The sequence below is a fragment of the Nicotiana tomentosiformis genome, chromosome 5 (genome assembly GCF_000390325.3).
Source record: "Nicotiana tomentosiformis chromosome 5, ASM39032v3, whole genome shotgun sequence".
NCBI classification, from domain to species: domain Eukaryota; kingdom Viridiplantae; phylum Streptophyta; class Magnoliopsida; order Solanales; family Solanaceae; genus Nicotiana; species Nicotiana tomentosiformis.
In genome coordinates this window covers 24,749,235-24,761,638 of record NC_090816.1, presented here as the reverse complement: position 1 = coordinate 24,761,638, position 12,404 = coordinate 24,749,235, and the positions used below count along the sequence as shown (strand labels likewise).

Here is a 12,404-nt window from a genome sequence, read left to right as displayed (position 1 = left end):
AATTAATTCTCGACTTTCCTTAGAAATAATAATAGCTCAATTCATAAACGTAACGAACTCAACAGCACTCCTCCCAAGTGACCCACTTCACAAGAACCTCTTGTCTCAATACCCACGAACCATCTCATGCCTTCCTCATGCGCACAATGGCATCTCCAGCTGGTACACCCATTCTCCAAGACATTCCGCGAATCCGAAGCTATTTCTTCCTTTCCTCCAATACTGCACCGCATGCTAAATGATAACATAGAACATTCCAAGTCCTTAGGCACTGCACTTAAATTCTTGAACTCACTAGGACCGCTGTTGAGAGTCACCCACTCTGACTTGGTCCCGAATATAAGCCAAACTCTAGTGCGTTGTTAGTAAGTGAACACCCTATCAAAGAAGCATCCGACTGAATTCATTTCCTTGTACATAACCCCCACAAAGAGCATAAACTATGAGTCTTCCTAAAACCTGAACATGAATCAATAAGGCCAAATATAGCACGTATTCATCAAGTCCTTTGCTCGATTTACCCCCTAATGTTCTCTTTTCTTAGTCATAAACGATCCACCAATGCATCGATATTTTGAAACCGCACACGCAGACAACCACGCGATCCAACCGTAGACGGTGGGCTCCCCCACTTAGCTTTTAAGCTACAATCACATAATCCTAGAGCCCACAAGGATTCCTCCTTCTTAATTACCATGATCTTGCATCCTCTAACCCGCCAAATTCCTCGAAATCTTTTGTTAAACCTTTCATGAACATCCCAAATAATTAGCCACAATTGAAAACTTGACCTTCTGTCGAGTAGTAAGTGGAATTCTTCATAGAAACCTCATTAACATCACGCCACCGCTGACCTGCTCATAGGAGATAGCCCGCCTGTGAAAATTCCCTGGCGACATCTTCCAATGACGTTGCACTGGGTACAATTACTACGAAATCAGTAAACCCTCCTGAGCTCGTGCTCACTCACCAGGTGAACAAGTCTGTTTATTCTCCATTGAAATAAACTGAAAAGTCAGTCAATACATTCCAAACTCGAAGTCATGTTGCATCCAAATAAAATATGTGGTCCTAGTCATTGTCCGTTACGATTCCCAAATTGCTCTAAACTTCCCTCAAGGCGTGTGGCTATCCCACCACAAAACCCAAATGCTACTCTGCCACCCTCCCACTTTAGCTAAACTCTCTCCTTTAAGAAACTACTCGACTTCTTCTTTTCATACTTGACTTCCTAGTGATTCAACCACCGCAAGACTCCTTCCACAAAGATATTGGCACCGACCTTATCTCTCCAATCTCCTTCTCCAGTTTCCTGTAAATAGACAATGGCATTAGATTAATTGAGGCACCAGAGTCACATAAAGATTTATCAAAGTTAAGAGTGCCTAAAGAGCAAGGTATAGTAAAACTCCCTGGATCTCTATATTTTTGTGAGAGTTTATTTTAAAAGATAGCACTGCAATGCTCTATGAGTTTCACCACTGATGTCTCCTCGACCTTCCTTTTCTTTGTAAGGATCTCCTTCAAGAATTTTGCATAAGCTGGCATTTGTGAGAGAACTTTCATGAATGGAAAATTTACATTAACCTGTCTCAGCATCTCTAGAAATCTATCAAAGTGCTTATCCAGCTTTTCTCTATAGAGATTTTGGGGAAAAGGTAAAGCATGCATGTGCTTGCTTACTTCATTGGATTCCTCCCTTCTTGAAGTTTCCTTCTTTTTCTTTTTCTCAGCTCCCTTCTTGCGTTTCTTCTTCTTAGTCTTTTTATCATCATCTTCAATTTTCAGCTCCTTCCCACTTTCTTTTTCAGGCGCAGCTTTTTTGCGAATTGGAGTGGGATCTTTCAATACTTGTCCGTTTCTCAAGGTCACAACATTTACCGTTTCTTTGGGATTCTTTTCAGTATCAGCTAGCAGAGTACCTGGGATTCTCTCGGATAATATAGTTGCAATTTATCCCACTTGTCACTCTAAACTTCGCAAATATGTCCCAAGTTCTTTCATAGCTGCACCATGAGCATCTAATCTCTCATCTGTCTTGACAATGAATGACTTCATCAGATCTTCTAACCCAGACTGAATTGGTTGTTGAGGCTAAAACGGTAGCCTATGCTGATTCATGAAACCAAGAGCTCCTTGAAATCAGGAGTTATTTTGTTGCTATGCATTTGTTGTACCCCCAGGTGAATTCCATGAAAGATTGGGGTGCTTCTGACCCATTGCATTGAAGTTGTAATTACCAACAGCATTAACTTCCTCGATCGAGGCTTGACATTCATGAGTAGGGTGTCCTCTTCCACATATGTCACATGCTGCAGTGGGCTCACTGTGTATTGAAGCTAAAGTTAGCTTCCTTATTTCCTTTGCCATGACATCAAACTGTACCTGCACAGATGTGTTAGCATCAACTTGGTGAACACCCGTTGTTCTTATTCTTTCAGCAACTTCAGAGGGCCACTGATTTTCATCCTCAGACAACTCATCTAGAATTATAACTATCTCCTCTGGAGTCATTTTCATCAATGGGCCTCCAGCTGCATTGCTCAATGTCCTGCGTGAAGTTGGTGTCAATCCATCCCAAAAATCTTGGAGTTGCATCCAGAGTTCTATTCCACTATGCTTACACTTACGCAATATTTCTTTGAACCTCTCCCAAGCTTCAAACACCGTTTCAGTCTCAGTTTAACAGAAGTTGTGGATTTCCCCTCTAAACTTGCCCGTCTTAGCTGATGAGAAATATTTGTCGAGAAATTTTCTGGTCATCTCATCCCATGTTCTAATCGATCCATTAGGCAAGCTTCGAAGCCAGTGCTTTGCATCATCTTTAAATATGAAGGGGAATGCCCTTAGATAAACTGCATCTTGCGATACACCATTATATTGAAAGGTGTTTATTATATCCTCGAAGTCCATTAGATGATTGTTTGGATCTTCGTTCATCTTTCCTCTGAAAATGCAGCTATTTTGGAGAGTTTGGAGCAACCGTAACTTCAATTCAATATTGTTGGCTGCTACTAGAGGAGGTCTCACACTTGATAAGCCTTGGTTGTAGACTGGCCTAGCGTAATCACCAAGTGGTCTCCCAGCACCGGGACCTATGTTTCCGAACTGGTCTGCACCCAAGGGTTGATATTGATTAATTCTTCGAGACCTCTCCTCCGCATAAGAAATTTGTGCATCTCTAAGTGTTGCTTCTTCAGCATCTCGTGCTGCTTTTTCTCTAAGTTGGGTTGCCTCTCTCGCAGCCAAATTAACATTATCTTCATTGTTTCCAACCATATCTTTGGTTGAGGATTGCCCAACCTTTTCTAACGTCTCGGTGAGATTTCTTTCCTTGCTTAACTGTCACAGTTATTTTTCAATTTTTGACTCGTATGGTAGCAATTCCTTCCCAGAAGATCGGGTCATGCACCAATCTAACCTGTAACCTACGCACAGTCAAAGAACACCAACCGTAAAAAGGAAAAAAAAATTAAAAAAAAAATTTCTTGAATAAGCACTACAAACTATTTCAAACACTATTGATTGCCAATCCCAGGCAACGACGCCAAAATTTGACGAGCGCAAAACACACACTAAACTATGCTCGCTAGTCGAATATAGTAATTTAAAATATCGTATCCACAAGGATTGGAGTTAAACATTTATTATCGTAGTTTATAATTTTATTACTATCCAAGATGATCAACAATTGATATTATATGATTAAGAACTAAAATTAACTAAGACTCTAGATCTAATTGACTAATGACAATTGAACAAAATTAAGCAAAGAAGATATCAATAGGAGAAAATAGGGGTTAATTGGATAGGTGCAAGATAATTGTCTGGGATTTAATTCTCGTTAATTCACTTCTAATGTTCAAGTGAGTCTCTCGAATTCACTTAATTATTAGTTAAACATTTAGTAAAAACTCCTCTCTCGAATAAGTCTCAACCCCACAATATGAACTAGTTTATGCTCGGTGAAGATATGCACAAATTCGTAATGGACTGGTCTTTAGGAGAACATCTTTCGATTATCCTCCTAACTAGGTCTAAATAATAATTCAACTAGCCTCTTTCAATTACTAAGAAGAATCAATGAATTCAACCAACAAGATGGTGCAAAAACATCACAAGTTATGCCCCTCTCAATTACTTGAGCATGTGAATATAGATGCAATAATTAAATCACCCAAAACAATTCAATACATAAAAACTAGAGTTAATATCCACAAACAATCATCAAAACACCAAATTCATCAATCCCTAAAGAGAACTACTCCATAGATATGGAGTAATTCATCACAAATATAAAGAAAAGCATTAAACGATCCAAACTCTTGTCTTGAGTAAGGATTGAATGATGAATTCCTTCTGCTTTGGCTTCTCCACCTTTTCTATAGCCTCCTTAGGTCTTAGATGTGTCAAAAGTCTAAAAAATACCGTTTTCCATGTATTTATACCAAGTAGGGTCAGGCCCAAATGAAATTACCCTTTTCTAGCCGAAATAGGAAAACTTGCAAGCTTATTGCTTTTCATGTGCCGCACTGTGCGTAGCAGGGTGCATAGCATTAGTGCTTTTTCCTGACATACCCCAAAAACCCAGTCTCTGAAATTTGCTATTTTATGATAGATTTTTACACTGATGCGTCGCACTGTGCGTCGCCCAGTGCGCCGCACCAGTGCATTTTTCAACAGATTATTCTTCCTTGAATTTGACACCCAGAAGTGATCCTCGACCCCCGAACACGATTCTGGCTTATTTTTATCTGGGCTTTTACTCTGACTCCAAAGCTCCAATTAGCTCTAATTAGTTCCATAACATCTACATAGCTTGGAATCACTCCTACAAGGCATAAAACACATAATTAGTGCAAAACACTAGCAATTAACGCTCAAACTCAATTAAAGTGCAGTAAATTAGAATGTAATAAGCGACTAAAACACAAGATTATAGCCTACCATCATCAAGCGGTACGAACCATAGATGCATCTATTATACTGCCGATGCATTCGACCCACTCCACAAGAAAGGAATGAAGTTACCGAATTTCGAGACATGTATTTACAATACAGTACATGAGTACATAACGAATATAATCTTTATCGTTTCTCAAATACCTCGCCCACAACTCAAAGCGTTAAGGCTCAGCCTATTATACATATATTTATTTCTAAATCAAATTCAGTTATAACTTCAATTAATTAAGCCATCAGAATGAGTTCAAATAATTCCAAAATATTACATGATAAGATCCTAAGTCTACCCGGACATAAACATGCTTTATCTACGTACGGACTCTCGTCACCTCATGTGTACGTAGCACCCACAACTAGTTGCACATAACAATATAACACCTACGGGGTAAATTCCCCCTCACAAGGTTAGACAAGACACTTATCTCGCTCTGTAGTTCTATAACCGGCTCCAACACCAGTCAAACACCTCAACCTGATGCCCGTATCTTAAAAACTAGTCAAACAACGTGCAAACCAATCAAAATATACCACAATACGTATAATTTAACAATTTATAATGGTTCCCAACTTCGCTCAAAAGCCAACAAAGCCCTCGGGCCCACGTGCCCGGATTCCGAAACTTACCCATAACACCACGAACTCAAATATATAATTTATTCCTAATTCCATGTCCAATTTCGTGGTCAAATTCCAAAAATACCAAATTCTAGGTTTTCTACCAAAAATAAACCCCACAATTTCTACTAATTTCCATGTTTAAATCCTTATAGAATCCATGTATTTAACTTACAATATGTGGGATAACTTACCTTGCCATAGATGATGAAAACCTCCACTTGAAGCTCTCCAAAAATCGCCCAAACCAAGAGAGAAAATGAGTGAAATGAGCAAAACCCCGATTTTTAAACAATCCGCCCAGCCAGCTTTCCGCACCTGCGGAACACCAGCCGCACCTGCAGAAAAATCCATCGCAGGTGAGGTTCCCCCCCCCCCCCCAAGCCAGGAAAATCCGCTTTTGCAGACCAATTTCCGCTCCTGCATGACCGCACGTGCGGATATCTTCCGCTTCTGCGACCCAGCTGCCCTTTTCGTTTTTCGCTTCTATGGAGAACCCTTCGCATATGCGGGCTCAGAGATGCGAAAATACCCTCACATCTGCAGCCACCCCAGCTCACTCCAATTGTCGCTTCTGTGGCTACAACGCCGCACCTGCGGGCTCGTACTTGCTGCCCTCAACACGCAGGTGCGATTGCAGCATATCCCAGCTGTCTCAACACCTCTCTCAAGTCCAAACACGATCCGTTTCCAATCCGATTCGCACCCGAGGCCACCGGGACATTGACCAAACATACCAACGCGTCCCAAAACACATTACGAACTTAGTCGAGGCCTCAAATCATGCCAAACAATGTCAAAATTACAAATCAATGGCCAAAACCTTTCTTTCGACTTTCCAACATTCAAACTTCGACGAACGTGTCCGAACCATACCAAAACATTCCGGAATGACACCAAACTTTGCGTACAAGTCAAAAATTATGATACAAACCTATGTTGAGGCTCGGAACTCCAAACATACATGGATAACATAAAAATCAACTTCAAACCAAACTTATGAAATTCTAAAACTTTCGAAAATGCCAACTTTCCATAATAAGTGTCGAATTGCTCCCGGGTGATCCGATACTCAACCCGAACATACGCTCAAATACAAAATATCATACGAACCTATCGGAACCTTCAAATCTTGATTACGTGGTCGTTTACTCAAAAGTCCAACCTTAGCCAGTTCTTCCAACTTAAAGCTTTCGAAATTAGAGTTTTTCTCCCAAATCAACTTCGAACTTTCCGAAGTTCAATTCCGACCACACGTACAAGTTATAATACCTGAAGTAAAGCTACTCAAAGTCTCAAACCGCTGAACGACGCGCTAGATCGCAACTACCGGTCGGGTGGTTTCAAGGGTTGCTAATGCATTATCAAAGCTAACTCTAACTATCTTGTGATCGAAAGACCACTTTTTTTTTACGAGAACTAAAACTGCAAGCTTTAATCGTCACAATTTGTACTTTATGACAGGGTCCTGCAAAATCATAAAAGATGAACAAAATTTTTCTCCCCAGGAAATAGAATTAGGGGATGGTACCCTATATTATTGAAAGAAAACGTAATTAGAGGTTGGTGCCCTATATCGCGGAGAGGAATATAACCAAGGATTGGCGCCATGAATTACTAAAAGGAAATGTAACTAGGGGTAGGCACCATGTTATTACTGATAAGGAATGTAACCAGGGATTGGTACCCTGTATTACTGAAAGGAAATGTAACCAGGGGTTGGTACCCTATATTACATATAAAATTTTGAATCCCTCTAGGGGAAAAAAAGTTTTGCCCGAATTAAACTGCAAAAAGCAAGCTTGGGCAAAGAGTATATCTACCCAAAAATATGAGCTGGATCCCCCTAGGTGAAAAGGTTCTACCCGAGTTAAGCTACAAAAAGCAAGCATGGGCGAAGAGTAATTCTACCCGAAAATATGAGCTGGATCCCCCTAGGAGAAAAGGTTCTACCTTAGTTAATCTACTTAAAACAACCTGAGCGAAGAGTACTTCTACCCGGAACTATAAGCTGGATCCCCCCCCAGGCAAAATGGTTCTACCTGAGTTAAGCTACATAAAACAACCTGAGCGAAGAGTAATTCTACTCGAAACTATGAGTTGGATCCCCCTAGGAGAAACGGTTCTACCTGAGTTAAGCTACATACAACATCCCGAGCGAAGAGTACTTCTACCCGAAACTATGAGCTGGATCCCCCCAGGAGAAAAGTTTTTACCTGAGTTAAGCTACAAAAATGGGAGGTGTGAACAGTAGTGATGCATGATTTTGAGGAGCTTACGTTTGGTGACATTCGTCCTTTGAAATCGCCATTTTGTACTGCTTTGTTCCTGTTTCAAATAAAGAAATATTTGTGAGTTTTCAAAGTGGTGGTTCGGTTTGTGGCCTTGATGCCCTGCGTAGTTTGAATTCACGGCCACTCCGCTGTTGAAGAACTAATTATATCAGTGTGGTACTTCGGTGCTCGGATACTCTGTATTGCATTCTGGAGACCTCGATTTTCTAATGCTGCCCCTGACTGTTTCATACCCGGATGTCCAAGGTACAGCTAATCCTTGCCCCTAAAGCAAGGCAATGTTCCTTTAAAATCGAACTCAGTTGTCTTGCACCTAGTACCAGTTTGTGTGTGTAGTGCTTATCTACTTTTTCCATGAAGCAAGTCTTGCTTAGGCAACCTTTTCGGTTTTTTTGAGACACTTTGTTCGGCTTATCAAAAGAGATCACAGATGGATGTGTGCCTTTGTCGATGTCGTATATGCTCTAAATTATGCTCGATATTATGGGGAAACTGTAGCCAGTTTTGCAGCCATTTCTTTGCTTCGTTTTTTATGCAAGATTAGACCGAAAGGGACTTAAAGAAAATTATGGGTAAAAATATAAGAATGATTTAAAGTGAAAAATAATTGTGTTTAAACAAAAGATGTCCTTTTCGGGGAGAGGAATAGGGAGACTTATCTTGAGGTTTATGCAAACTTCAATGAACCACGATATGCATTTTGGATTGGATGCCTGATCCGTCTGAACTGTCTAATTCTCAAAATATGTCGTAAACATTCATCTTGAAACTGTCTTAGTTGTACTCATGCCGAAATATCAAAGACCCTCAGTCGGGTAGTAACGCCCTTTATGGGTTCTCGCTAACTGACTTCTCTCATTTCTCTACTTTCTATCGCCTCGTGGTGCTCGTATGGGTTTTCACCAATAAGACTCTTATCTCTCTGCTCACTGTCGCCTTATGGTACCAATACGGGTTTTCATCGATAAGACTCTCTCATTTCTTCTTCTTTTGTTTTTTTGACTAAGGTACTGCATGCGGCAGGTTGTCCAACACCATTGACATGGTGATTTCAACACTCTCAACAATTGATCAGAAAGCCTTAACGGGAAAAGGTAAAAAGAATCTAGAACTAAATTACAACTTTTGGAACTTTTTATAGAATTACCGTAAAAATAAAACAAACTTCTGCCCCAATTTTGGAGTATTAGGGATATGGATTTCTTGTTGTGATATGACCGAACCCAGGGTAAGGCTTCCTACGTATTCTTTCGGAATCAGGTTGGACGTAGTTCACTAACTCAGAAGATTTGTTTGATTTTTTTTATTTTTTCTCTTTTTTTGTTTTTGTTTTTTGTTTTTGTTTTTACAAGTACAGAGGTTCCAAAAAGAGGGAAAACAAAGAAGATAAATACGGCTCAAAAGGGTTAACAAAAGGGTGACACCTATTTGGGATAGTGAGCAATGATAGCCTTCGTCATCTCGATTTGAGAAAAACATGCGTGAAAGTTCCGCAGTGGGTATATATCAAACCTAATATCTTTTGACTGCATCTGTGTTAATAGTCATGTCTGGTACCCGTCCTTCTTCATATACTAAGTGCAAGGCCCCTTTTGGTAACACTTTCTTGATGATGTAGGGTCCTTGCCAGTTCGGGGCAAACTTTCCTTTAACTTCTATTTGGTGTGGAAGAATGTATTTCAAAATGAGTTAGCCTACCTCAAAGTGCCATGGACGCACTTTCTTGTTGTAATCACGTGCCATTATTTGCTGGTATAATTGGTTGAAACATACTACTGCTAGCCGTTTTTCATCAATCACCATCAGTTGTTCCAAACGGGTCTTTACACATTCTGTATCTTCAATCTCTGATTCCACAATGATCCGGAGAGAGGGAAGTTCGACTTCGTTTAGTATTACAGCTTTTGTTCTGCATACCAGCAAATACAGAGTTGCAGCAATAAATGTGCGAGCAATTGTGCGGTATCCCAAAAGAGCAAAAAGCAACTTTTCATGCCATTATCTGGACCCTTGGATGATGTTCATGAGAATCATCTTGATGTTCTTGTTTGTCACTTCAACGGCTCCATTGGCTTTTGGTCGGTAAGGGGTAGAATAGTGATGCACATTTTTAAATTGCTCACGTACCTCCTTCATCAGATGACTATTTAGATTGGCCGCATTGTCAGTGATAATGGTCATTGGGATACCAAAACGATAGATGATGTTGGAATGAACGAAGTCTACCACTGCTTTTTTGGTGAATGCTTTGAAAGTAACTGCCTCCACCCACTTGGTGAAGTAATCAGTGGAGACCAAAATGAATCTATGCCCATTTGAAGTCTTTCGCTCGATGGGCCCAATAACATCCATTCCCCAAGAAACCAAAGGCCAAGGAGAGGACAGAGGATGCAACTCCGACGGAGGTGAGTGAATCATGTCGCCATGAATCTAGCATTGGTGACACTTGCAAACAAAACTGAAACAATCTCGCTCCATAGTAAGCCAATAATACCCTACCATAGAATCTTCTTTGCCAAAACATATCCATTCATGTGAGGCCCACATACCTCTGAATACACTTCACTCATGATCTGTTCAGCTTCTATGGAATCTATGCATCTCAACAAGTTTAAATCTAGGGTCCTTTTGTACAAAATTTCCCCATTCGGGAAGAAACCACCAACGAGCCGCCTTATAGTTCTTTTTTGATCTCCCTTGGCATGCTCTGGGTACTCCCTTATTTTCAGGAATCGTTTTATGTCATGATACCATGGTTCTTCATCTGGTTCTGCCTAAATTGTATTGCAGTAACCGTGTTTATTCCGAACTTGGATTTCCAATGGATCAATATGAGTGTTGCTTGGATAAGGTAGCATCAAGTCTAAGGTAGCCAAGGTGTCGGCTAGCTCATTTTTAAACCTGGGAATGTACCTGAACTCGATGGATTTGAATCTTTTGCTCAAGTCTTGCACACATTGTCTGTATGGAATAAGCTTGATGTCTCGAGTCTCCCATTCGCCTTGGGCTTGCCGGATAAGCAAGTCAGAATCTCCCATAACCAATAGTTCATGCACATCCAGATCGAGGGCCATTTTTAGACCCATGATACAAGCCTCGTATTCTGCCATATTATTGGTATAGAAGAATGGAAGTCGTGTTGTTGCAGGGTAATATTGTCCAATAGGTGAGATGATGATTGCCCCGATCCCAAATCCTTTGATATTGACCGCCCCATCAAAATACATTTCCCATACATGGCTATCTTCTGGAACTACTTCCTCTATTGAGTTGACCTCTTCGTCTGGGAAGTATGTGCTCAGTGGCTTGTAATCATCATCAACTAGATTCTCTGCCAATGATCTACCAAAGCCTGTGCTTTCATTGCGGTGCGAGTGACATAGACGATGTCAAATTCTGTGAGCAAAATTTTCCATTTTGAGAGCCTGCCATTGGGCATTGGCTTTTGGAAGATGTACTTTAAAGGATCCATTCTAGATATGAGGTAAGTAGTGTAAACCAAAAGATAATGCCTCAGCTTCTGAGCGACCCAAGTCAAGGCACAACATGTCCTTTCTAAAAGGGTATACTTAACTTCATAATTGGTGAAATTCTTGCTCAAATAATAGATTGCATGTTCCTTTTTGCCTATCGCATCATGTTTCCCCATAATGCATCCAAAGGAATTATCCATCACCAATAAATATAAAAACAAAGGCCTACCAGGTTCATGTGGGACCAGTACAGGGGGTTTTGATAGATAATTTTTTATCCTGTTAAAAGCGCTTTGGCAATCATCCGTCCACTTGATAGCAGCATCCTTTTCAGCAACTTAAAGATGGGCTCACACATGGTTGTGAGCTGAGCAATGAACTTACTGATGTAGTTCAATATCTCGAGCAAACTCATGACTTCAGTTTTGTTCTTCGGGGGTGGCAGATCTTGAATGGACTTTATCTTAGATGGATCCAATTCGATGCCTCTCTGGCTGACTATAAAATTGAGGAGCTTCCCATACAGAACCCCAAATACACACTTGGCTGGATTAAGTTTAAGGTCATACCTTCGCAGTCGTTTGAAGAACTTTTTCAAATCACGTACAAGATCAGCCTATGTCTTTGATTTTATGATGACATCATTAACATATACTTCAATATCTTGGTGCATCATGTTGTGTAAAATAGTATTCATGGCCCTCATGTAAGTTGCCTCTGCATTCCTCAAAGTAAATGGCATGACCATGTAACAATAAGTACCCGATGGAGTGGTGAAAGCGGTCTTTTCTGTGTCATCATCATCCATTAGAATCTAGTGGTACGCAGCATAGCAATCCACGAACGATTATATCTCATGCAATGCGCAATTATCTACAAGAATATGGATGTTTGGTAAAGGAAAATTATCCTTTGGACTTGCTTTTTTCAGGTCCCTGTAGTCAACACAGACTTTGGTTTTTCCATCCTTCTTTGGCACAGGCACAACATTTGCCACCCAGGTGGTGTATCGTACAGCTCTGATCACATTGGCGCTCAGTTGCTTCATTATTTCCTC

The 12,404-nt window shown here is 40.5% G+C and overlaps 1 protein-coding gene across 1 annotated transcript; it reads right to left on the bottom strand.

Moving 5' to 3' along the window:
- Positions 1 to 1,443: 1,443 nt before the first annotated feature.
- On the bottom strand, positions 1,444 to 3,279 carry LOC138892039 (uncharacterized). Its single transcript, XM_070175730.1, has 3 exons — positions 2,718 to 3,279; positions 2,178 to 2,657; positions 1,444 to 1,922 (listed from the first exon to the last, which is right to left on the bottom strand). Exons 1-3 carry the CDS (start codon positions 3,277 to 3,279, stop codon positions 1,444 to 1,446), a joined length of 1,521 nt encoding a protein of 506 aa, XP_070031831.1.
- Positions 3,280 to 12,404: the final 9,125 nt, after the last annotated feature.

Bases quoted from the DNA above. Each gene is read 5' to 3' on its own strand.
- LOC138892039 (XM_070175730.1), bottom strand. From the start codon at position 3,279: ATGGTTGGAAACAATGAAGATAATGTTAATTTGGCTGCGAGAGAGGCA. The intron at 2,658-2,717 runs GCAAGTTTAGAG...CGGTGTTTGAAG, and splicing joins TTTCTCATCAGCTAAGACGG to CTTGGGAGAGGTTCAAAGAA. The intron at 1,923-2,177 runs GTACAACAAATG...AGAGAATCCCAG, and splicing joins TTCATGGAATTCACCTGGGG to GTACTCTGCTAGCTGATACT.